Here is a 25,916-nt window from a genome sequence, read left to right on the forward strand (position 1 = left end):
CATGTGTTCTGACATGGAATTAAAAGTTGTTTTTATAATGATTACAAAATGTATCGAAGACAAATCAGTTTATGACAGTTTTTATGGATAGCAAGCTCTTTTTTTTTTTTTAAATACTACCAAGTTAAAACTATTTTTAGGTTGATGCATGCTAAGGGTGTAGGAGATGCCAGGGTTATGTAGAGTATGCAGAGAGACCAGTTCAACAGCACCAACAACTTCATCAGAAACAATGAGGCCAAACATAACATTGTTTTTTTCCCCACGTTTTAATTCTTTGGGAATAACATGATGAAAGTATTGGACAGCAGAGCATCAGTGTCCGACTCTTTACACATTCACACAGCAAAGTACACAACACTGCACGGCGAGAAACACAACCATAAAAACCAAAAGAAAAGAACAAGAAAGCCTTTACGACAAAATGCTGGCAATAAATAGACTGATCTTATTAAATTTATATCCAATACTCTTCTGTACAGATGGTCTATGAATTACAATACATCAACCGAACAATCCTCTCCGGGAAGAGCAACACGGTTACAGACACAGAAATCATGTAAACAGAGAAAGGAAGAAACAGGGTGAAGAGATCCCACTTTCGTACACACGTTTAACTCGCACACACGATCAGTGACCATGCAGAGGATCCAGAGTACGCCTGTGACGCAACAAATATGAATGAATACAGTACATCTTTCTCTTTTCCCTCCACATGAAATTGCACACACTCACTCTCACAGTCACTCACAAAAGGAGGCACAGGGGAAGCACACAGGTTTTGGGAATACGAGGAGGTGGAATGTGATTCTGCAGTGGAGGGGTCAGAGGTGAAAACTGGAGAGGGGGGCGCGAGAGGCGGGCGCCTATTCCTCCAACGTACGGAAGGAGTTCTGCATGTCCTCCAGCAGCTGTGCGTACTCGGCCTTGATCTTGGCCTCGCCGTCCTTCACCGGGTCCTGCAGGGAAACACGAATACAGAGTCACAGCGTGAACCGAAAACAGGACGACTGGGCGGGCTGCGCATTCAGTATGAGGTATCAGCTACAACACAGATGAGGTGTATTTAAAAAAAAAAAAGAGAATTGTTTGAAGTACTTTCAACATGTCAATCATTAGTACGCCTATTTTGACAAATGGTTTCTTCCAGTAAAAAAAAAAAAATGGCAAACATTTCTTGCATCCAAATGTGAGGATTTGCATCTTTTTTTCCCCCTTTTATATCAATGTAAAATATTCATAAAATATTTGTGAGTTTTGTGCTGATCTGTCTGATTATAAACATCTGGAAATGTCGCCTTGAGCTTTAAGAAACTAAAACGAGCATTTATTTCCAATTTCTTTTTGACATTTCACGGTTAATACAAAGAATAATAACAACCACATGAATTCAGGTGAAAATAATCATTAGTTGCATCTTCAAATTGCAGTAAACAAAACAAAACCTGAGCAAACAAGATGCATGAAGCTACAGTCCATGTTGTGACTCTTCAGCTAATGTATAGACAGACTTCTTTTACATTACAAAATAACAATAAAAATCAATTTAAAGTAAAGTGGCTATTGACAACTATTGAAAGTGACTCTCTTCACTTTCTTTTACATTGTGAGTGACGAATGTTTATTTTATTTTCATTAAGAAATGATTTTTAGGTACAAACTGTAAACGTTCACAAACACCCAAACTCACCTTGAATTTCATGGAGCTGATCCTGTACAGGATTTCTCCCATGTGCTCCTTGATCATGGCCCAGGTGATCTTGTTGTCGCTCTGCGCCGTGGTCTCCACCGCGTGCCGCGCCATGTCATAGAAAGCTATCATGTTGGAGAGAATTCCCACGGTCTTGTAGAAGGGACAGAACCTGATGTGATGGGACACCAAAAAGTCAGATGAATTAGCACAATGAAGGTTAGAATGTCTTTCAAGGTTTTTTTAGATCAGGTTTATTTGGACTGAAAATACTCAGCAGTGGAGATTCACTTTTTCTCCAAGATCACAAGTATCTGAACTGACCGGTAAGGGTGAGTGAGTGCATGTTATGTCGGCTAAAACGTTACCTGTCATAGGGAGTATAACCGTTCTGCTGCAGGAAGTCGTCTTTGATAAGTTTGGCCACTTCCAGGGTGATTTTATCACTTTCTGCCAGTGAAGCCTGTCAAAGAGACGAATCACGTTGTTCATTCAGAATATGATATGTTTCCAAGGGGTGCAGGAAAAGACCTCATGCTGACTTACCTTTCCGACGAGCTGCACAATCTCAGCCAGGTCCTCTTCCTCCTGCAGGATCTCCTTTGATTTGGTGCGCAGGGGCACAAACTCAGGGAAATGCTTGTCGTAATGTTCGTCCAGGGCACGAGTGTATTTGCTGTAGCTGATGAGCCAGTTGACGGAGGGGAAGTGCTTCCTCTGAGCGAGCTTCTTATCCAGACCCCAGAACACCTGAGAGAGGATGTACCAGACACACGATGAAGAACCTACGATTGATACAACTGATCTTGACGAGGGCGACAGTGGGATCAGAATTCAATCAATTACCTGAACAATACCAAGTGTGGCTGAAGTAACGGGATCAGAGAAGTCACCACCAGGAGGCGATACACTGAGGAAAGAACAAACGTTTTCTTCGATCTGCTGCACTACATTCAATCAACGTCCATAAAAAAAAATGCAGAGTAATGTCGCCCTCTAGTGATGCAAAGCTGTACTCACGCTCCTACAATACTGACGCTGCCCTCCCTCTCGGGGTTGCCCAGACACTTCACTCTGCCAGCTCGCTCATAGAAGGAGGCGAGTCGGGCGCCAAGGTAGGCAGGATAGCCGCTGTCTGTGGGCAGACACAGAAAATATTTTAGTCTGAAGCAGAGAGTCATTCTGCTTTTATTTCAATAAAGGGATGGCTAAATTGAACGGTGCAACTCCACACTGACTTCAAAATAAAAGCACACAAGCGTCACCTTGATGGAAACAAATCAAGCATTCAGCTGCTACACCATCTGTTGTACTTTTTTTTAAGCTCAAACATAGAGTCAAACTGAAGCATAACTGGACATGAATGCCTTTTTTTCCCCTCAGCACAAGCAGATTTTATGCAGAGTGATGAGTGTACATTTGGTGTGCCATTTGGGGATTTAGCTGGAGGAAAATGTGGAAAAAAAAAAATCTGCAATTAAGTGTCCAGAAGGTTGTACATTATAACCAAAATCCCCCCCATCTCAATAATATAACTGAAAAAAGACATTTCCTTCTGACACTGAAACAAGAAGTCAAAGGAAGCAAAGAGAGAACGGCAGAAACTCGTCCAAATCTCAAGACAGTCACAGATTTGCTTTCACTTCTTCTTACTGATCAGATATATTCTAAATTATATTCTTATTTCCTTAAAATAAGTGTGAGTGAAGTGAAGTCTGACAGTTTAATTCTGCCCTGAGTTAAACTCTTTAGGCTCTTGCTGTTTTTGGGAAGCTCTGTTTTTCTAAATCCAGAAATCCCAAAACAACAGAACCTCAAACCTGCCTTTACTTCTTATTATAATCTCCAGGAGACTTTGAACTTACCAGCAGGCATTTCAGCCAGACGGCCAGAAATCTCCCTGAGAGCCTCGGCCCAACGGGAGGTGGAGTCGGCCATCATGCTCACATTGTAGCCCATGTCTCTGAAGTACTCGGACAGCGTGATCCCTGCCGAAACAAACCGAGTTACTCATGAGACCTCTTTAAAAGTCATCCCTGAAGTGAAGCTTGTTTTCACTGTACACCTGTGACTACTCAGAGAGAGCTTCATATCATATATGAGTGATGAGAGAGGACTTACCTGTGTAGATAGAGGCCTCTCTGGCTGCCACAGGCATGTTGGAGGTGTTGGCCACCAGGGCTGTTCTCTTCATGATGCTCTCCGTCTTTCCGGCCACCTCCATAGTCAGCTGTTGACCAGACAACGCTGTCAGTTATCCTGAACACCGGTCAAAGTCACTTATAAAAGGGATACGCGGCACCACCCACCTCGGGGAAATCTCGCAGTACTTCTGACATCTCGTTACCTCGCTCCCCGCAGCCAACGTAGATGATGACGTCGCTGTTGGAGTACTTGGACAGAGACTGAGAGATGACGGTCTTACCGCAGCCGAAGGCTCCTGGGATAGCTGTGGTTCCTCCCTGCACACATCTTCACACAGAGAAGAGAAGGAAGATTTTTTTTTTTTTTTTATGTTTTGAAAATGTTTTGAGGAGAAAAGTCTGAAGGAGACTCACGGGAAAAGGGCGTCCAGCACTCTCTGTCCGGTCAGCAGCGGGTGATTGGCGGGCAGCTTCTCTGTGACGGGCCGCACTTGTCTGACGGGCCACACCTGCACCATGGTGAACTTCTCCTTCACGCCCTCGAACTCCAGCTCCATCACCACATCCTGACAAAGACGCACACACACACACACACAACATTAACACAAAGCAACGCCTCACAGCCACTTGGAAAGCGCAGCTGTAGCTGGAGGCGTGTCCAACTCACGCTGACGTCGTAGTTTCCGGGTGGAGCCACGTAGGTCACGGTGCCTCTGTTTCTGGGAGGCAGCATGATCTTGTGCTTAATGAGGGAGTTCTCGTACACCATGCCATAGATGTCTCCTCCTGTGATGTGACTGCCAACCTGACAAGTGAGAAAAAGGGAACAGACTCGCAGTCAATCTCATTCACCTGAAGACTCTCACGTGTCAAGATGAAGGTTTGAAGTGTGCACAGGCTCGTACCCGCAGGCTCTTGCTGGGAGTAAACTCCCACTTGAGGTCTCGGTTGAGGGATCCGATGTTAACACCTCTGGGGATGTAGATGCTTTGTGTGAGGTCATTGATGTCCTTTAAGGGTCGCTGGATACCATCAAAGATGGACCCCATGATTCCTGGACCTAACTCCACAGAGAGAGGTTTCCCCGTCCGCAGCACCGGATCTCCCACAGACACACCAGCTGGATTCAAGCTCAGGAAAAGCCACCAATGTTCGGATGAGAGTCTCAGGTTGTTCATAATGCAGATTTTCTCTCTTATGGTACAGCTAAGCTCAACTCCACTTGCCCTACTTTTACTGGATGTCATCAGTGAGCGGGCTGTCATAGCAAGACCACGGACAAATACCGCAATGTCATTTTCAACACGACACACACATTCGTTGGATCCTTTTAACAGAAACCAAACCAAAAACGATGGCCATTGTTTAGCATAGCAACAGTAAGGATACACGTCTCCTCATACACCTGGATGGTGGCCATGTCTCCCTCCAGCCTGATGATCTCTCCCACCAGCTCGCTGTGGCCGACACGAACCAGCTCGTACATGGCCGCTCCTGCCATGGCCGTAGCCGTCACCACTAGAAGCACAAACAACAACAACAACGAGATTAAATGCATTTAAATATCATTAACATGTTGTTGCTGGGGTTTTAAATCCATGTTTATAATGTCCGCTACATTAAAAAAAAAAAAAAAAAAAAAAAAAAAAAAAATCTTTGACCATTAAGAGATGCAAACTTGCTGCGCCTTTGGAGAGAAAATACTGTTTAAGCCTATAAAAACTGTAAGTGTATGAGCACAAAGAAGGAAGACAACTACGACATGTTCAAAAGTGTTGGTACCCTGAAACCTTACTCAAACAATGGTCCGTCGTTTTTGGAGAGTGGTGAATTTAAAACTTTTTATGAGATATACCTCCATGTCATTGGCTTATCATAGATAAAAAAAAATAAAGAAGTTGTAAAAGAGTTGAATTCATTTTTATTCTACAAAGGTTCTTCTAAAACAGCTGGAGAAAATTATTGATACCCTTTAGAAGTGGTGGTGAAAAGATGGATTGTAGTGATATTTTAAGAAGTCTTCAATCTTATAAGCAGCCATTCAGCTTTTTTTAAATGGAGAAAATGACTACTTGTTCCATTTGGTATCACAGAAAGCTATAAGACTTGATGTTCCCGTGACCTCAGCTGCTGAAATTATTAAGGATAGTTCGAATGATAGAAACTTTAAAACTGATACAAGCTTGACAGATTGACAGGGTCCAGTTTCAGTATATGTCTCTTTCTGAACAAAACTGGGAAGAGAAAGAGAGGAACATAAAAAAAAAAAAGTCAGACTGGAATTTGCTCACAACGCTTTTGGGAGAATGTCTTTTGGACAGGTGAAGCAATATGTTTGGTACGTCACATCAGCGCAACGTTCACAGAGGAGAGAATGAAACTTTCAAAGAAAAGAACAGCATCCCCAATGTGAAACACGAAGGAGACTCAGTTGTGTTCAGGAGCTGCTTTGCTGCGTCTGGCATAGGGTGCCTCGAATCTGTTCAAAGTTCAATGATATCAAAAGATTATCGAACTGTTCTGGAGGGAAACACACGGCCCAGTGAGACTCAGAGCTCAGGTCAGTCGCGGGTCAGACCTGCACAAGCAGGATAATGAACATAAGAACACGTCCAGCACCCAAATTTCAACTTATCTCAAAGAAAATTGTGTTTCATTGGTGTAATTTTGGCCACGTCTGTACATGCACAGGTTGGGTATTAGAAACCCTGTCTTTATATTAGTTATGAATACTGAAGGTCGATCTTCAAATGAATGTCAAGTGTAATTAGATGAGCAGTTGTCACATTTCCAACTTTTCTTCCTAGTTAGTGTCAACTTCTCACAAAGTTAAATCTTTATGCCTCACCTACTTAATTTTCTTTATAATTCTGTTGCTTTAGAAATGAAATGTGAAGGAAGAGTTTCATGAATAAAGTGTTCATGTGTGCACGTGGTGGCCGACCTGGTCCGGAGACTCCATGAACGAATCCAAACTCGCTCTCTCGCTCCTCATCCCTGATCTTGGGCAGCTTGGACATGTCCATCTTCACAGCTTTATTTGTCGCACTGCAAGGAAAGGAAGAAGAGAAACGTGAGGGACAATTCAAAGCCACTGTCTTTGTCAACAGCATCATCTCTGACAGTGTCTAAATTTTAAATTATAAAAGAGTTTCCATGCAACCATAAAGCAGCTGTGTGCAAATAATTACAGTTATTACATTTAATTCCATCAGAGACCACAAAGGGCTGTCTGACAACAAAGATAATATAAAAACAATTACAAATCTACATGGTGGTGGATTATCTTCATAAGGAGTATGCTTTTGTTTGAAGATGCATCACTGTTACCAACCAACAATCTAACACAAACTCCATTTCAAAAACAAATTACTTCTGTGCATCACTCTCATCTCAAAATGCCCTTTACTCCTTTAATTGGACCGACTCTGTATTCTCACCGAAGCAGAATTGATTTTCTAAAAAAAAAAAAAAAAAAAAAAGGTAAAATGTGTATAAATCTATTTCAAATGAAAGATATAATTTGCCTGGCACCGTGCTGGCACCTCAGCATTGGCTCATTGTGCAGTAACCGTGGAAACCTCAAGGAAAATACAGCGACATCACTGCTCGCGACTTTGTATTTTTCAGTATTCTCAGTATTACAGACAGAAGTGGCAGTAACACGAGCACCAGCTGCCATCAGTCGTGACACAAACCCCATCCTCACAGAGAGCTGCCTGACTGACTGCAGGCGCTCTGCCCACACTGAAGATCAGCTTTATCTGCAGTAAAGCGCATGCCTCAGCCACAGCAGATAAAAACCAACATGCTTTTTGCACCCCTTATTAATCATTCTCTCACTACATCAATGTCCTTTTTTTGCCCTTCCCACTGATGTACAGATGTTCCTGTTTGCTGGGCTGCTTTTCCCATCTGCGGAAGGAATAAAGCAGCTCCACCTGCAGGTCAGTGCAAGAACTGCAAGAATGACACCTAAAAAGGTTTCACTCTTTTTCTGCTGAAGCATTGCTTTAAAAAAAAAAAAAAAAAAAAAAACACACACACACAAAAACAAAACCAGACTAAAATCCCTGACTTTCCAATTGGTGTTATATGTGCGTTTAATCTCAAAGACAGACTGAGCACACAGGTATGTCTGAAGCATCAGTGTGTACCTGGTGGTCTTTTGTAAAAGTCTGCAAACAGTGGTATCATAAGGCCTATTGATCAACTGAAGAATGTACCACAGATATCTCTCTACCTGCTTGATTAATGCTTATTCAGCAAATCACTCTAGAATTACATATAAACCTTGGAGTGTGTCCTCTGTTACAGCAGCACGATAATAGCTGTTTAAGTCTTCATCAAAGGCCTCGTGTAATAATCCCAGCTACAACAAATCAAGATTTGTTCATGACTCCCGGATAAAAGAGCTGCGGACAAAGAATTTAACAGACATGGCATTTGATCATATGATCCTGTCACATGACTAGCCGGCTTACAGTCTCTTTGAGGAAGTGGAAAACTAGCATGGTGCAAAACTGGAAAGTACAAATCATGAACACCTGACTACTGTCAGAAATAAAATGTGCATGGGGTATAATAAAGCCAGTTTACTGCTACATAATTATGCCACCGACCTCAGCTGACGTGATGGCTGATTACTATGATGAATAATAAGGAAGGAAATTGGTCTCCTGTGGTGGCTGAATGTTTAATTCATTAAAAGGTGAACCAAGCAGAGAGACAAGTATGCCATCTTTACTTGCTCAGGACTAAAGACAGGACTTGTCTGTCTCTGTCATGTTCAGTGAATGAACACGAGAGATGAAGTGTGTCTATGTGTTGGAGGGGCCAAAATAAGCTCAGAAATGTTTCATGTCAGTGCAAAACATCCTGACATACTGATGTTAATTGCAAACCCTTTGCTGAGTTTTTAAAGCAGACACCCATGTCTGTAGCAGAGGTTTAATAAGACCTGGTATCCTGATTGTGATATGTGAGGTGGGGGGGGGATGGATGTGTGTCTTCGCTTTGAATCTGATTTCAGTGCAGGATATTGTTTGACAGCATTTTTCCGACACAACACATGAAGCTATCTTCACCGAGTCTGAAATTCGGCCGAAAAATCCTAAATAAACGTGTCGGTAGTTTCCACTCGATCCCACTTTACAATCACAGTGAAAACCAATGTAAGTCAGCTGTGTAGGGAATTCCGTATCGTGAAAATAACAGCAAGACTTGGCTCTCGGCCTGGCTGAAAATTGCTGCCTCTACTAACCCTTCTGGCGCAACGGAAAAGCTGAATTGTTTCATTATCGAGCAAGTAGAAAAAAAAACCCACATAAAGTGCGTTTATAAGAAGGACAATGCGCAACACAGTTGAACAAAAGTGTAATAATTACCGTCTGGTTGTGAAGTATCCGTTTACTGTCTTGACGAGAGAGAGATAAGCGCTGGGTGCTGCGGTGCGTGACGGCAGGCGGAGGTCAGCTGACTTCACCCACTCGCTGCACTGTTTTACTGCGGTCCCCTGCAACAGTCGCCATTTTGGCTCCAAACCGGAAAGCCTTTTTTTTTTTTTTTTTTTCCTAGGACGGAGACGACACGACCCCGCCCTCCTCTGCCTGTGATTGGCTAATAGTTGTTCGCTTCCGTCAGTTCGATTGGTTACTTTTAGACATAAGGAGTGGTGATTGGTTACGGGCAGCGGTAGGCGGGTCGTACCGTCGCCTTCATAGGAAAAAATATACACACGAGACTACCGCAAAGATTTGTAAGTGATGGTGATCGACAACTTTAGACCGCAAGTTCTTTAACTGAAACGCTTTTGCTTGTCTTTCAGTGCGTTTTTAAAATGAGTTTACATTTGTGTGTCCTTATACTATCGTAGTCTTAAAACTAAATATCTGATATTTACAAAACTTGAAAAAAAAAAAGACTGATTCTGGAGAATATAAACATTTAAAAACATTATTTTTTCCCCCTGCATTGATTAAATCAAAAATGCACCCCCTCTCATAAAATCATCAGAAATAGCTGAAAAGTACCTATAAAAGAACTGCACCCATTGTATGAAGTATTCATTCCTACCGCCATTCATTCATTAATTGATCCAACTTTTATTTATATCCCAAGAAATTATTGAGATGATGTCATATCATTGATGTCAAGAGTACAGTTTTGAGCAGAATAAGTAGCCTATAAATAGACCAGAATAAATAAACACAGAAAACAAGGAGACAAACAAACAACAAAAGAACACATATACATACTTATTCACATACTTACTTACTCACTTACTTACTAGAAATCATATTTTGAAAAGGCTTGTTATAGGATTTCTATGGCAGTATTAGAAAACTATAATCTGCCAAAAGAATTGCATTGTACACACTGTGATGTTGATGTGAAATGAAACAGATCAGAAGCCACAATTCAACTTTGGGGGATCTCTTTAGATAGTGGGAGAGTGATCATGAATATTAACACCTCCAGCGGTTTAATGTGGGCCTGATGGTAGGCAAATATAATATAACAGCTAAAAGACAATATGAGCGCTCAGGAGTAAAGCCACGAGCAGCCTATCTCCGGTGTTGTTGAATATCTTTGCAGCACCGGTTGAACCAAAATGGAGGCACCATCACAAGTAACCTGCTGTGATTAATTATTTAGTCCATTATGCAGGTGACTTCTCTTAAAATATAATCTAAATCTCGATGTTAAATGGTCTATATAATAATTATAATAATAATTTACAAATACCATTTTAGAGGAGAACGAAAGTTGGTTCTGGTTTTGTAAGTTTTGGATTATGTTTTGGATTTTTTTTTTTTTTTTTTTTACGACCTCTGCCTTTTTTCCCCCCTGAAAATATGGATTTCATGACTAAATTGTTTTCATAACTACAAACCAATACTCCCAAAAAATGAAAGTAAGTGCAATTTTTACGTCCGATTTTGAAACCCTGAATTTAGACTCGCAGGTTATTTATTCCTTTGGTCAACGTGCAAATCAGGCCCGACATCGCTTTGATTGACAGGCATTAATCTGAACTAATTTTCTCAAATTTGACGGACAACGCACGTGATTAAACCAACGTTAACTACAACTCGGTCGGAGACGGAGCGGAAGCCTGACAGTCCAAACCCAGGTCCTAAAAGAGTCCCCGGCGCGGTGGCGCGTCTGCGCATGCGGAAGGGGGGTGGGGTCAAGGGTCGACAGTCTCCACACAGTCGTGGAAAAGGAGTGTGGCGGCTAAGCTAACTGCAACCATTGCCACTAGCTACATGTGGAGGGTAAAACGGGAGGCATCCCCGACCCCAAACTCTGTTCAAATACTTACTTCCTACCCGAAACAACTCTAAAGCTCAGCCTCATCGAAAATAAGGGATAAAACCTGTTTAAAATGAAAGGGTGAGTGTAAGCTTTTGTGTCACGAATACGTCGTTTAGCACGAGTAAAGTTTTTCAGGTCTTGTGTGTGTTTTTTTTTTTTTTCTTACGAGGGGAGGCGGGGAGACTCGGCGAGGCTGAGTTGGCCCGCCGAGCTACTTTTAATTTAGGTTTAGGGCCGAAACGCCAAAAGACGTGACCCGCCGCCGTGTTAAAACATCCTCCGCGGACGTCCTCGTCAACTTGAGCCGCTTGTCAGCCCGGTGAGGGAGCGGACGAGCTAAGCTAACTAGCGGGCTGCTACTAGGAAGCTGAGTCAGTAAAGCCAGTTTAGCTAAAGCTAAGCAGCAGACCACGACTCAATGGGGGTTTTATTTTGTGTGCGTGTGTTTTGCAGTAAACTACATGATAGTAGTCCCAAGTTACCAGACGAGTTATCAGTCCGTTATGTTGTCTTAATAGTGGCCGTATTTGACACGTGACCAACAGCTGTTTTTTTTTTGTTTTTTGGATGTGTAGTCGTCCTATAAATACCACAGTGAACCCTTCAAAGGAGCCAAAAACAACAAAAAACAACACCTAAAGCGCTGTGTTTGAGTTACTTACTAAGACTCAAAATCCAGCCATGTCCCCCAGATTGTTTTGAAGTTATTGCAAGAGGAAGCTGCATCTCTTCTTTTTTTTTATTTTATTTTACAAGTACCAGAACTATTTCATTCTCAAAAGTCTCAACATTTTCTGCTCCAGGTGGTCTTGGTGTGTTGAAAATGTCATTTTTGATAGGCTGAACACTTTCACAGCCCCCCTCTGCTCTGTGACACCATGTGGGCCACCATCACAGGCTGGATTGTATTTAGGGGATTAGTTGGGGATGCCCTAGCAGTATTATTAGCAGTGTTAATTATTGATTAACCTGCCACCTGTTTGGTCTGTGCTGGGTTTCCTAAATCACTAGAGGACTTTTTTTTTCTTCTTTTCTTTAATGTCAGACCATGTCCTAAACTCAAAAGATTTTCGGTATTGCTGTCACACAACACAAAAGTTGGGAATCCTCAACATTTGAGAAGCTGTAACTTAATAGTGTTCAGCATTTTAGCGTGAAAAATTACTCTGATCATTAGTCAGTTGTCAAAAATCACCGCCACGTAATTTTCTATCAGTTGGATACTTGATTAATTAATAGATTTTTCGGCTCTAGTTTGTTTGGTTTGAAGAAAAGAAAAAAAAAGATTTCAATGACTCCGCAGTCTTGTAATATATCAAGACACCAAAGCCGTTTATTATAATTTTCACCTCTTTTACAGCAAATTTTTTAGAGCATTTTGAGTGAAGGAATCTTGCATGTATAGGGTTCACCCGTTGTCAGCCATTTGACCATTTTGCTCTTGTTCCAGTAGCCGGATCGAGCTGGGGGACGTTACGCCCCACAACATTAAACAGCTGAAACGCCTGAACCAGGTCATCTTCCCCGTCAGCTACAACGACAAGTTTTACAAAGACGTCCTGGAAGTGGGAGAGCTTGCAAAGCTAGGTAAGAGATATCACTCATGTAACTTACACCCAGGTAACCCTAGATTTCTCTAGAAAAAAAAACCCGGATAAAGATAAATGTATTACTTTTTGTGGTGAGGTCTTAGAAGTGGAAATCACTGGCAGGATTCAGTTGTTGGTGAAATGTTTAGGATTTACAACTGCAAGCTATTATTGTTTAACTGCTTGATTTTCATACCAAGCAGGTTAAAATAAGTCCAGGGAGACAGCCATTTGTAGATCTAATCAAATTGTGGCGAAGCCTTAAACCTCTCTGCCATTTGCTTCTTGGAAATTAAGTAAGTATGAATTCACTGGCTGTTGTTTCAGCGTTCCTTCTTTTTGTTGTTGTCTTGCAGCGTACTTTAATGACATTGCAGTGGGGGCTGTGTGCTGCAGAGTGGACCACTCTCAAAACCAGAAGAGACTGTACATCATGACACTTGGCTGTCTAGCACCCTACCGTAGACTTGGAATCGGTAAAGAGCTGCGCGTCACGAGAAGATGCTGAAATGCACCTTGTGAGCTCGTGTTTTGTTTTTCTAACTTTATCTTTCTCCGCAGGTACAAAGATGCTAAATCATGTGCTAAACATCTGCGAGAAGGATGGCACTTTTGACAACATTTACCTGTAAGTGTCTTATTGCACAGCACGTGGAGAATATATTGATTAATTGAGAATAAACTAATTATGCGAATAATTATAAACTTTAAAACAAGTTCGCAAGAATACAAAAACAGTGTCGGGATGAAGATGAAATGGTTAGGAAGGTAAAAAGAAGAAACATCAAATAAAAACAGTCATATTAAAGATAAAGCTACTCATAAAAATACATCTTGAGCTGTTTCTTAAAACTATCAACAGAATTTATTGTCTAATTAGCGGTGGGAGTATGCTTCAAACATTTGGTACATAAAAGCAGAAGGCTGCTTCACCACATTTTTCATTTTTGAAACATTTAACAGGCGTCCCAGGTCTACCAGACCTCAGAGGATGGTTTGGAACATACTCATAAGCAGGCAGAAATGTATGAAGGTGCTGAACCATTTAGAGCCCTTGAAACATGTAAAATAAATTAAAATTCAATCTTCAGTGACACAGGCAGCCAGTGCAATGATGCTTAAATATCAGCATATGTACAGTGTCAACATAATTGATACCATTGTTAAATGTGGCTTCTAAACATGTGCTAACCACTAACTAAACTTCTATTTTCCCGCCCCACAGTCATGTGCAGATCAGCAATGAGTCAGCCATTGACTTTTACCAGAAGTTTGGCTTTGAGATCATCGAGACAAAAAAGAATTACTACAAGAGGATAGAGCCTGCAGATGCCCATGTGTTGCAGAAGAGCCTGCGCAGTCCGTGTGCACCGCCCAGCGGAGAGCTTCAGAAGTCCGAGTAGGGGCACAGCGTTTGGAAAGAGCACAGATGTGCCTGCCTCCACAGAAACAGAACTGTGACAAATGCCCCCGGGTCGACAGATTCAACACTTTCTTCAAAGGACGCTAAAAAGAGAAAACAAATTTCAAGTATAAAAATTGCTGCATTTATTTTGCAAAAGGGTCCCCATGTGATTTTTTTTTTTGATTTTTTTTTTTAGCTCCCCGTTCCTCATACAGATAATTGAAAATGACAAAAAAAGCAAAATTTACAAAAGTACTCCTATTTACAAAGTTGCCAACTTCAGACAGTTTTAAACATGGTGGAGGGGGAGGGCGTGGTGTTTTGCAAATCATACTGTTTGTGTTTGAGTTGTTTTTATGCGGTTATGATAGCTAATGGGGACATATGTTTACTGTTGAGCAAAAGGAAACAGTTGGTTTGAAGTGGTAAAAGTGTTTGAAAGACCATCACTGACACACACACACACACAAATATACATATACACACACAGACACACACACACAGTCCCAGCTGGTCAGTTTGGAGTGATACTCTTTGAGTCGTTTCGTGGAACAGACACAACTCTATTCCTTCACGAACCCTGGGATTCACGGGAAATGACCAGTCGTTTGACATGTCCAGAGGGGAAAAGCAGAAATGCGTCCCCCTCGCTGCGGGCACAAGGAAGGCTGAATGGTTTTGTGGTGGTGGGAAGACGTGGTCACCACTCTTACTTTCTGAATAACTTTATTTTCCAGCCTGTTAATTTAATTCCCCCTCAACTGTTCTGTTAATTTTATTTTTTACAACGAGACGGCAAATGGTTCAGAGGTTCTCCTGGGTTTACTACTAAGAGTGAAATTATTAAGCGATGAGGCAAACCATACAAAACGTGATTGTATTGAATGTGTTTCTGAGATGGGCACTCCACATTGTCTTATGAGGGATGTCTGAATAACAACAGACTAGCTGTTTGGATTTGGGCATTATTTTCAGTCGTAAAATGAAGGTGTGTGAGAATGCGTGTCTCTAAACACATGGAAGTGCTTTGAGACGTAGAACCTTAAACACCTTTGGCACCTTATGTAGCCACCTTGCAAAAATGATCTCGTCAAACTTCCTGCCTCAATCAGCTCCTGTTGTTAGGTGCGCCTTCATTAGGTTTTGAAGCTCAGCTGATAGTTGGGAGGTTTCAGTGCGCTCTCTTTAACAGTGTATTACCCAGAGGAAGCTCTGACCCCTCTGCATGCAAGGAGAGCTGTGTCCTCTCCACTGTAGTATACGCATGTTTTCCTTTCTTTGAAGAATTTTATCTTTTCTGGAGCTCTATATTGTAAGACTTTTTAACGTCTAAATAAAGGAATTACTATTTGCAGTAAATATTTTTTTTCTAATTGTCTTTTTTTTTTTAAATTTTTTAAATTTTTTATTACTCATTAACAACACGCAGAAATGTGGTTGAAAATTCATTAAAAACAATTACTGTGCTGTAATATAATGAGCTGCAATTCACCCGTGGGGCGCATTTGCTGTAAACCCCCCCCCCCACACACACACACACACCCCCGGAGGCTTCAACATATATCCTGATTGGCTGAAACCGCCCGAGTCTGCAATGCGATTGGCTCCCGGCTCCAATAGAGCCCGCCCACTTGCGCAGGAGCGTCAGGCGCATCCGAATTGTTTTGAGAGATGAGTTGAGTTGAATGCTTTGGCTAATAGTTAGCTTTAAATCTCTTTAAAAGTTCTCACAAGAACCAACAGTCACAAAAAATGCCGAGACGACAGGTTGGTGGAAACTACCTTCCCGCTGCACCCTTTGTTTTTAATTTTTTTTTTTTTACGCGCGAATGAACCCGCTATTAATTTGCTTTAATTGTTATGTCGGTGACGGTGAAGCTAAGATAGCTGTTAGCCAGCCAGCTAACAGAATGCTAACTGGAGAGCTAATTGCTCAGGTTGCTGGTTTCTTGCTCGTTTTAAGTGACGCGATCATTATTTGAACGTCGCTCGCCGTCGACTACTTAACCTCAATACGGGAGGAAACGACAGCGCGTTTCGGTAGACCCGACTGCAAGCTGCGCGTTTAATGTGCAGGTGAATTGAGTTTAGGTTTAGCTGTAAAGCTAGGTTAATCTCACTAGCTTCTTAGCATCTAGTTTTAGTAGTTGTGTTTCAGATGAATGTAGTTTAACAGGTGATTAGACTGATTTATTCTGCTGCATCAAACTGGATTACAACATAACTGCCAGATAATTGAGTCTGCATGATTTTTTTTTTTTTTTTTTTTTTTAAATCTCTTTGCCTTCATTCAACTGTCTGCGAGTTAAAATGAATACTCTTGCTTTAGGTTTTCTTTTTCAGGGGCACGAAGGGGATTTAAGGTCCAGCTGTTAGATGTGTCCACCGGTCCACTGTTAGGACAGGATGCCAGAGATGACTGAAACTCAGACACCTGGTCGTAAACCCAAGTAAGGACGTTTCTGATATTGTCTCTTTATTATACCAAATATAACTTAAATACATTTGTAAATAGTTCACGCAAAATCTGAACTTTTCTTTTCTTTTTTTTTTTTTGCAGAAAGAAGAAAAACAAAGAATCTCACAATGCAGGTAAACTAACATCTGTTGTTGTCATGTTTAAACTTTGCTTGTGAATGTAGATTTGTCGTGTTACTTTAAATCTAAAAAGGACACTTTTTTTGTTTTGTTTTGTTTTGTTTAGTTGAGAGACACAGAAAAGAGAAAATTAATGCTGGGATCAACCGCATTGGTAATCTCCTGCCGTGTTCTCAGGCACTTAAACAGGTAAGAAACAAAATGGAGTTATATTTTTGCCTCATCAGCAGCGTGTTATATTGAAATCGGTGTCTAAACAGAATCTAGCACGCTTTAAAATCAAACTATTGTCATTTTATTTACAGAGTAAGAACATGATATTGGACCAGGCTTTTCGCTACATCACTGAACTGAAGAAACAAAATGATACAATGCTTCTCGAAGGAGGAGACAAAGTCCAAGGTGAATTTTTATTATAGTTTTAAGAATATAATTACACTCGAAGTTATGAAAGTGGGATTAAACATGTGCTGAATTGACTCGTATCTATGCTCGTATGTCTCTACGCAGCGGAGGAGATCCGTCGGCTGCGTCGTCAGTTGGAGGAACTGAGGAAGGAGAGTGCTCACTACATCGAGCTACTCAAAGCCCACGACATTAACCTTCTGGAGGACCCCACTATCCACTGGAAGGGGAAACAGCGCTGCGCCAAAGTGGCAAAAGTGACCCCCACTCACCAGCTGCCGAAGGGGATCATTGTCTATTCCAACGGCAATGTGATGTGCACAGCAGGGAAGGACTCCAGCCCCGGGAAACAGCCCTCTGAAACATTAATTCTTCAGCCACCATCCGAGGCCAGTGCCAGATTAAGGGTTAATGGAGCCCTGTTGCAAGTTAATACCTCTTCTTCCACCCCTGCGCTTCTCCCCGGGTCAGCTGCCGCGCCCACTCAGACCACGCCGGGCCTGAGAATGATAGAGCAGTGTGTGGTGGAGACACCGGCTGCAGCACCCGCTCTGCCACCTTCTGTGTCTTACATCACTCTCCAGATCCCTGCAGCCACCACAGCCCTGCCCCAGCAAACTCAGCCTGCTGCCCCAGCCCAGACCCTCACTATAGCCACTACTTCAGCCTCACAGCTCCCCACTGAAAGCACTGCGCCTCCTGTGTCCACCCACCCCACATTTACTCAAATTGGAACCAGAACAATAGCCTCAGATGTTTGCTCTTGGGTCACACAGGACACTGGCATCAGGACCGTGAGTTACACTGCTATTCCAAACAGCCAAACCCTCCTTCGAGCCGGGGCAGCAGGCAGCACACAGACTACCTGGACAACGCTGCAGATAGCAGGAAACACAGTGCAGCCCGTCTGCCAGAGTCTCCCCACTCCAGAGGTCAGCAACACCACCCAGCCTGTCCAGCAGGTGACTGTGTGTCCAATGGGCAGCAAACCACCTGTCCATCCCATTCAAATACAGGTGCAACCACATATTTCTGTACAGCAGGCCCCCATTACAGGTCATATACAAGCGCAGCCCTTTCAAAGACCACCCCAGCTACAGCCAACGGTCCTGAACCAGGCACAGTCTCAGCCTGTCCTAACCCCCCAACCTCAGTGTGCTGTTGTTCCGCAGTCAGCCATTGTACCGCAGCCAGCTGTGGGGGCCCATCCTGCAGTCGTGTCAAAGCCCCAGCCTGCTGTACTGCAGCCAGCGTCATTAGTTCCCCAAACTCCAACAGCCCTTATCCAGCAGTCTCAGCCCCTCTCTCAGCCAGCCCTGGTGCCCCAGCCACAGGCCACCGTGCTGCCCCTCCTTCAGACCATGCAAGTGCTACAGGTCAACCCAGCCGGAGCAACAGCTTCAGGTGTAACAGCATCACAGACCACAAACAATCCAAGTGTTGTAATCCTGCAGCAGACCAGTGCATGCCCGACACAGCCAGTTGTGAGGGAGGAAATACCCAATCAGACTCCATGTCAGCATATTGTAATCATCCAGGCACCCAATCAGGCTGCATCTGCTCCTCAGAATCCTCCAGTCGGTATTGTGCCTGCTGCTTTGCCTGCTGCGGTGACTCCTGCAGTGCCTGCTGCGTCCACTCAAATACCCACAACCAGCAGTTCAGTGTCTGCCACTTCCTTACAAAGTGTTGGGGGAAAGCAGCTGGTGCACATTCTCCCTCGACCTGTACAGCCTCAAGTGAATCATCCTCTGCAGGTCACCCAGGCCTCCTCTTCTTCTCAAGTTCCCTCAACCCCGCAGACTATCACTGTGAACGGCCAGGTGTTTGCCCTGCAGCCCGTGACGACCTCTGACAAAGCCAGCTCCCAGGGTGGACAGAGTACACTCCAGCTGGTCCAGCCCACCACAACAGAGGAACCAACTACAAATGTGGCCCTCAATAGTTTAGGGGCCCTCAGCAGTCTCAACCAGAGCATCTCTCAGGGCCTTCCTCTTACCATCTCTAGTCAGAGCAATGGTCTGCATCAACCTGCTCCATTATCAGTGGTGCAGCAGAAGCAACAGCAGCCTCCTGCTCCAGCAACCATCTCTGGAGCCACACTTGCACTGCCTGCCCAGCAGCTACAGGTCCCTTGTGTGAACCCAGTCACATCAGGGCTGGTCGTTAATGCCTCTAAGCCTCCAGGAAAGAGGCTTCGCACAACTTTGAATACAAAGAGAGCAGCAGTTAAACGGACTAAACCTTCCAAGAAAAAGGAGCTTAGTCAGGCACAGCCTGCTGCTGCTGTTTCTGCCAAGCCGATGGCTGCTACAGCAGAGAGCCAGACAGTTCAAGTTACAGTAGCTCAAGTTTTACAGTCCTCGACTGTCAAAGTCACAAATAGTCACCCCACTTGTACCACAGTTGTAACGACTACAGATAGCAGGGAAGGTGTAGGTAGAGTCACTTCAGCACAGAACACACAGAAGATGATTGTGTGCAGTTCATCTAGTGAGACAGCTGTATCGAGTCAATGCCATCCACAGGATAGAAGCTCTGTCAGTGCATCTCAGAGTGATTCAATACTCAGTCAAACTAACACGAGTGGCATCACAACTGCAGTTACAACTGCCAATGCCACATCGATCAAGCCTTCAGTGAGTGCAGCTTTGGCCGTTGGGAGCAAACCAGCTGCAGTTTCTGGGAGTAATTCAACTGTAACCAAACTCTCAGTTCCAGAAGTTAAACAGCCAACCACCAGTACAGCAACGAGCACGACACAAAGCAAGTCAGCGGCCACCACTACTGCTTCTAGACAAAACAGGCCCGTGGTCACCTCTGCAGTTGCCGCGGAGACTCGGTACACTTCTGCCACTGTTTCTACTGCATGTTTGACCCCAGTCAACTCCAGCAGTATCCCAACATCTGCACCGGTACCTTTAAATCAGACTACTCGGCCAACATCACCATGTCGCTCTCGGGGATCTAACGCCCAAGATCCTCCGCCTTGTAAAAAACCTGAGTCTCAGCCCACCGCTTTATCCGCCGTGTCCTCAACTGTGGCACAGTCATCACCTGCGCCAGTGTTTTCCGCTGCCCACACCCCTGTTACAGCCACTACAACAAGCTCAGAGTTTAGGAAAAGGATCGCAACTCCCAGAGCTCCAACGCAGCAGACTGACGTGAATCTGACGTCATGCCATCCCACTGAAGTCAAACCACATCACGGCCCCAGAATAGACAGAGAGGCTCCGGAGGAGAGGCACTCCGCAGCAGCAGAGAAAGAGGGCTTGGTGGCAGTGACCTCTGACACTCCCTTGAGAAAAGACTTTGCCTTGTCTCAACAGGTATACACTAACCTAGATGATCAAACTATGGAGCACCCCATGACATCTAGCAGACAGACAGATTCTCCCATGTCTGCAGGAGCTGTGGGAGGCAGAGGGTTCTCTGTGGCATCCATGCTTCCCCAGGGCCACAGTATCGGCGCATCATCGGGCTCATTCGGAACATTTACATTCACGTCTGAGCAGGCGGAGATGCTGGCCTTGGCCATGCTCGAACAGGACAGCCCTGGGAGGAGGAGTGGAGGCTGCTCTGGGGACAACACTGCTTCGACTAACCCCACCACAGCCACATGGGAGCCCCCCAAAACCTCGCCAGTATCTACCAGTAAAGAAAGGGGCTCCGCTGGGCAGCAGGCTAAAGTGTCGAAGCCCATGGACCCAGGAACAGTTAAACCTGCTGTTGAGGTGTCTGTCAGAGGACAGGTGGGGGAGGGGTCCGTCAGTGGGCCCAGTGGAAGTAGACACCCACAGAACATTTCGTACTCCCAGTCTCTGCCTCTCCCCCAGGCCCAGTCTCAGAGCTCATCCCAGAGTGGGACTGTGGCCAGCCTCAGTGTCAACAACCTGATCAGATCCAGCTCCAGTCACCAGCCCTATCCTGGCTCCCCCGGTCTGGGTGGCCAGCAGGGCTCCGTTCCCTCTCCTGTGGGCACCTCAGCTCACATATCCCAACACTCAAACAACGCCCTCTCTCCCTGCTCAGGCGCTGCCCAGCCAAATGAGTACACCCCCTTAAAGACCGTGTTAATGAGGGCTCAGGCTGCCGCTGGTGTGGGTGAACGACTGGGGAAGATCATCTCCAAGCGGCAGGCGCAGGAAGACGTGATGTTACACACTGGAAAACGACCTAAGCCTTGTCCTCCATCCGCTATCGCTGTTAGCCATATGGACATTAAAGCACCAGACCACAACCAGATGATGGTGGGACAGCTGCCGTCCACCTCCTCAGCCGTAATGACGAGGATTAATTCAGAAAGTGGAGGCTCCCTCTTCTCCACAAACTCTTTCATGAGTCCGATAGTTCGACCCACAGACGGCCACTGCGCTCCTCAAGGACCTCCGGAGCAGAATCAGCCTGGGGTGCTTCATTTGCCTCAGGGTCATCCTCAGCATACTGTAACCCAGCCTGGTCAGCATCTGGGAGGGAACCTGTACATGAAACAGCAACAGGAGCAACAGAGACACCACCTATATCATTTGCAGCACCACTTGACGCAGCCAGACCCTGCACAGCGGCACTCGCTACACCAGAGGGCGCTGCAACAACAACAACAACAGCAGCAGCAGCAGCAGCAGCAGCAGCAGCAGCAAGAGCAGCAGCATGTCCAGAAGAAGCGGGGACTTGTCAGAGGCAGTCAAACTGGCTCACCGGCTGGACTGCAGCAGAAGCAGCATCACCTGGAAAAGTCCGGAATTCAGCAGCAGCACACGCATCAACAGACACAGCATCAACAGCACACACAGCAGCAGTCCCAGCAGCATCCACAGCAGTCACACCAACAATCACAACAGCATCAACAGCCAACGCAGCACCAACAGTCCCATCCCCAACAGCACCAACAACAGGCACATCAACAAGCCCCCCAGGCGCAGCATCAACAACACCAACAGCAGCAGCAGCAGTTACAGCAGCAGCAGCAGCAGCAGCAGAGCTCCCACTCCAGACACCAGCAGCATCTGCAGCAGCAGATCCAGCAGCAGCAGCAGCAGCAACAACAACAACAACAACAACAACAACAGCAGCAGCAGCACTTTAGACACCAGGAGAAGAGCTGTGAAGCCCAGGCAGGAGGATCCAGGGTCCACCACAGCAGCCACCTGCCCCAGCAGGACCACCTCAAGGTCGGTGTCAAGTGATAGATAATGAGACAGTGGGATTTATGAAGACTAGTTGCATTTGTCTTCAATTAACATTTCACTTTCAGTGATAACATTTTTAGTACGAGCTATTTGATTAAGTCATTTTGGAACCAACTAATGAGCAGAAAGTTCATCATTTAACATAAGGTGTTACCGACTCGATTGCAATAGCTGACGTGTTTGCGTGTGCAAAACTATAAATACTGGTAACGTGTGGAGGCCGTTTCTAAATAGGTGTTTGAGTTAGATTACATAATTTAAAAACTATCTACAAAATCATTATCTCAGGTGTGACTTTTTTGTGTGTGCAGCATCTTAAAAAAACAACAGCTTAAAATTGGTATACCAGTATTTTATGTGATTGGTTTTGTCTACATATCTAAGCCTATGTGGCGCCGTGGTTGTTAAATGTTCCTCTTACAAAGACAAAGCTGTTATTAATCCACCACAGCAGACTACATTTACTCTGCCACAGCAAAAGAAAATCCTTAAAATCAATGACTGGCTTTCCTGGAGTTTTTGTGCCCGGGGCTTTACTCGTTTCACCGCACCGCATGCAGAAGAATGAAAACTCGGGTTGGATGTAATTTCAAGTGAAGCACAAATCAATTTTTTTTTTTTTTTTTGTAATATCCCCGTACTGTCTGTTTTAAAAATGTCAGGAACAAGTCACACTTTGGGCTGCACGTAGCATAACCGGACACGTTCATTCTCTAACCGCAAGTCTGACAAAGGAAGCTGGTTGGCAGTGTGTTGTGAGGCGTACCTGTCGTCAGCTCCAGCAGCGAGTTCCTGCTCAGTCCACGTCCAAAAGAGTGTTTGTTCAGGTTTTTTTTTATTTTATTTTTGGAGGTCGTGGGTACAAAAATAAAAGAACACGAAGCTGGATGCAGCCGACGTTCAGTCCTCAAGGCCCAGCAAAGGTTTGGGTGTTGGCAGATCTCTGGCTGCACACAGCTGCTCTGAATCAAAGCCGTTGACAAAACACCTGAGCGCCGCTCACTACCAGCTGATTCTGCCCAACCTGACACTCCTGGTTGGAACTTTTTTTTTTTTTTTTTTTTTACAACACATCTGCCTCTGTTGCCGTCGTAGCTTTATGGTAATGTGGCCGAAAGTACAGGTTGGATATTTTGCAGACTTGTACTAATGTTTCCGTTCCTCTTTACTCCCTCAGACGAGTCAGGACCACAACGCCATGCAGAGGCTGATGAGCTCTCGGACTCTGGAGCAGCAGCTCATCTCTCCTGCCAGCAATCCGGTGCCGCGGTCGTCTGACCTGGCCTGCGCTCCGTCTCGCCAGGAACGTCACCGCGTGTCCAACTACTCCGCGGAGGCGCTCATCGGGAAAAGCTCGACGAGCGGTGAGCAGCAGCAGCAGCAGCAGCAGCAGCAGCAGCGCATGGGACTCCACCTCCAACCTGGTCGCGGTGCCACTCAGGAGCAGTCAGACCTCCGCGGTTACCTGGACACGTCGCGGGGGAAGGCCAACATTGCGCACAACCCGCAGAACCGCCTGCCCTCCGACCATCCGGGGTCCACGGACGTTCAGCGGGTGTCGGAGTGTCCGCCCTTCAAGGCTATGGTCGGTGGAGGGGGGGCTCATCAACTCGGCGGTTTTGAGGCTCAGGTGTCTCGCGGGAGTGACATGGCCCCCAAGTCGGTGCCTCCCTCCCAGAGGGGTCCTCAGGGGCAGCAGCAGGGAGGGTTCAGGATGGGTGTTGGGCCTCAGGCAGATGGCAGGAACCGTGGGGGCTACAGTGGAGCTCACCCGGGTTCACAGGGAGTGCAGGTCGGGCCGGCATTGAATCGAGAGCAGGAGGGTTGTCACCAGAGTTTCATGCAAAGCCTCCTCTCCCCCCACCTCCCCGAGCAGAGCAACCACCAGCGAGCAGTGCAGTGCTGTCCCGCAGTCAGCATGGAGTACAGCTGTGTGCCTGGAAGCTCCCCAGGGGACTTGCAGGCCAAGGCCTCCAGCCCCAGTGTGCCCCAAACACAGAAGGCCCCGGCCATGCGGCTCGGAGAGGGCAACAAGGGCCACATTTCTCAGGTCAGTGGTAATATGCACGCAGGCCCCGGTGTGCGAACGGGTCTCCCCCACCCTCCGACTCCACACAGCAGCTCGGAGCCGGGCCGATCCTCGGCCCCCTCCAGACCGCCCACCGCCGTTAGCCAGCACTCTCGCCACATCGCCCGAGATACCCAGCCCACCAAACTGAGACCCGGGGACCGGCCTCGATCAGGCACTCTGAGACCAAGCAACCCCTTTGAGCCCGATGGCCACCTGCCTCTGCCCTCCGGAGGAGGGGTGCTGCTCAGCCGACCGCAGTCCGGAGGAGAGGCTCGGCGCAGCACCATCGTGCGCTTTATGGCAGATACTGGTCAGGTTCCCAGTGACAACAACCTGGTTCCTGACCAACACCTGACACAGAACTTCGGTTTCCCCTTTATTCCCGAGGGCGGGATGAATCCTCCACCTCCGATCAATGCAAACTCTACATTCATCCCTCCAGTCAGTCAGCCCAACACCTCCCGAACACCGTCCCTCCTCCCCGTGGAGCCGCAGAACACTTTACCCTCCTTCTATCCTTCCTATTCTCCAGCTGCTCACCCCAGCCTCCCCAGCGACGTCACCCTCCAATACTTTCCCAACCAAATGTTTACGAGTCCAAGCAGCGACAAGGGCAGCGCTCCTCCGCTCAACAACCGCTTCGGCTCCATCCTCTCCCCTCCTCGGCCGGTGGGTTTCGGTCAGGCCAGTTTCCCCTTGCTTCCAGATATGCCCCCCATGCCCATCACCAACTCGTCTGGAATCACCCCTCACATTTCCAACTTCAGCCTCACCTCGCTGTTCCCCGAGATCGCCACCGGGATGCCCACCGACGGCTCGGCCATGCCGATGTCTCCGCTGCTGTCTCTCTCCAACACCTCGTCTGCCGACTCCGGCAAGCAGCCAAATCGTCCGGCCCACAACATCAGCCACATCCTGGGCCACGACGGCAGCTCGGCCGTGTGAGGAGACCCGCCGCTGCAGTTTGAACGCTGTTCTGGAGCGACGAATTTAAATTTGAAATGTCGTTTTTCATTTTCAACGACTTCAGAAAGCGGTGACGAAGCACCTGATGAATGGTGATTTATGTTGTTTACACGTTCACGCAATCTCAAAGGTGTTCCCCTTTGGCATGTATGATGTCATAGTTATCATTTGTAATATTTAAAAAAAAAAAATCATATGATTTCATGAAGAAATGTGGTCCTTTCAAGCTCTCTGTTGAAATGTTGGTTAAACCAACTGTTTGATAGCAAAATAAAATTTAGGTTTAGAACTTGAATTCAGTGTATTCTGGGTCATTAAGGAACCTTCTGCACAGCTACCTACTAATGTAATTTACTAACTTATCAGGTTGTGCTGTACAAAATTTGTTTGGTTTTTTTTTTCCTTCCAAGAGCTATTTTGTAAATACCAATGTTTCATATCAGAATTGTTAGATTATGTATGTATTTGTAAATACAAGATTGATAAATAAAGTTTATAAGGAGACCTTTGCATTTGCTGCCAACTGGAGAATTGTCTGC

At 45.5% G+C, this 25,916-nt stretch overlaps 3 protein-coding genes across 4 annotated transcripts; 2 read left to right on the top strand and 1 right to left on the bottom strand.

Moving 5' to 3' along the window:
• Positions 1-250: 250 nt before the first annotated feature.
• atp6v1ab (ATPase H+ transporting V1 subunit Ab) lies at positions 251-9,325 on the bottom strand. The gene is made up of 15 exons (XM_069703593.1): positions 9,222-9,325; positions 6,779-6,882; positions 5,224-5,352; positions 4,740-4,954; positions 4,502-4,639; positions 4,249-4,400; positions 4,000-4,162; positions 3,812-3,920; positions 3,556-3,678; positions 2,711-2,825; positions 2,537-2,600; positions 2,237-2,440; positions 2,059-2,153; positions 1,691-1,862; positions 251-959 (listed from the first exon to the last, which is right to left on the bottom strand). Exons 2-15 carry the CDS (start codon positions 6,858-6,860, stop codon positions 867-869), a joined length of 1,854 nt encoding a protein of 617 aa, XP_069559694.1. The 5' UTR covers positions 6,861-6,882; positions 9,222-9,325; the 3' UTR covers positions 251-866.
• Positions 9,326-11,029: 1,704 nt separating this feature from the next.
• Positions 11,030-14,634, top strand: naa50 (N-alpha-acetyltransferase 50, NatE catalytic subunit). 2 transcript variants are annotated; one of them, XM_069703595.1, is made up of 5 exons: positions 11,030-11,232; positions 12,608-12,741; positions 13,100-13,219; positions 13,305-13,371; positions 13,969-14,634. In XM_069703595.1, the coding sequence occupies exons 1-5, from the start codon at positions 11,225-11,227 to the stop codon at positions 14,144-14,146; spliced, it is 507 nt and encodes a 168-aa protein (XP_069559696.1). In that variant the 5' UTR covers positions 11,030-11,224; the 3' UTR covers positions 14,147-14,634. The 2 variants fall into 2 exon arrangements, with proteins under 2 accessions (XP_069559696.1, XP_069559695.1); XM_069703594.1 differs by having other exon boundaries at positions 11,031-11,232; positions 12,605-12,741.
• Positions 14,635-15,824: 1,190 nt separating this feature from the next.
• On the top strand, positions 15,825-25,889 carry LOC138623843 (basic helix-loop-helix domain-containing protein USF3). The gene is made up of 7 exons (XM_069703596.1): positions 15,825-15,915; positions 16,492-16,598; positions 16,709-16,740; positions 16,853-16,935; positions 17,052-17,148; positions 17,257-22,322; positions 23,518-25,889. The coding sequence occupies exons 2-7, from the start codon at positions 16,555-16,557 to the stop codon at positions 25,354-25,356; spliced, it is 7,161 nt and encodes a 2,386-aa protein (XP_069559697.1). The 5' UTR covers positions 15,825-15,915; positions 16,492-16,554; the 3' UTR covers positions 25,357-25,889.
• The last annotated feature ends 27 nt before the right edge of the window (positions 25,890-25,916 follow it).

Source organism: Brachyistius frenatus, unplaced genomic scaffold, assembly GCF_029030835.1.
Source record: "Brachyistius frenatus isolate BFR_SWC_R1_liver_20210118 unplaced genomic scaffold, ASM2903083v1 Contig_47, whole genome shotgun sequence".
Classification (NCBI taxonomy): domain Eukaryota; kingdom Metazoa; phylum Chordata; class Actinopteri; family Embiotocidae; genus Brachyistius; species Brachyistius frenatus.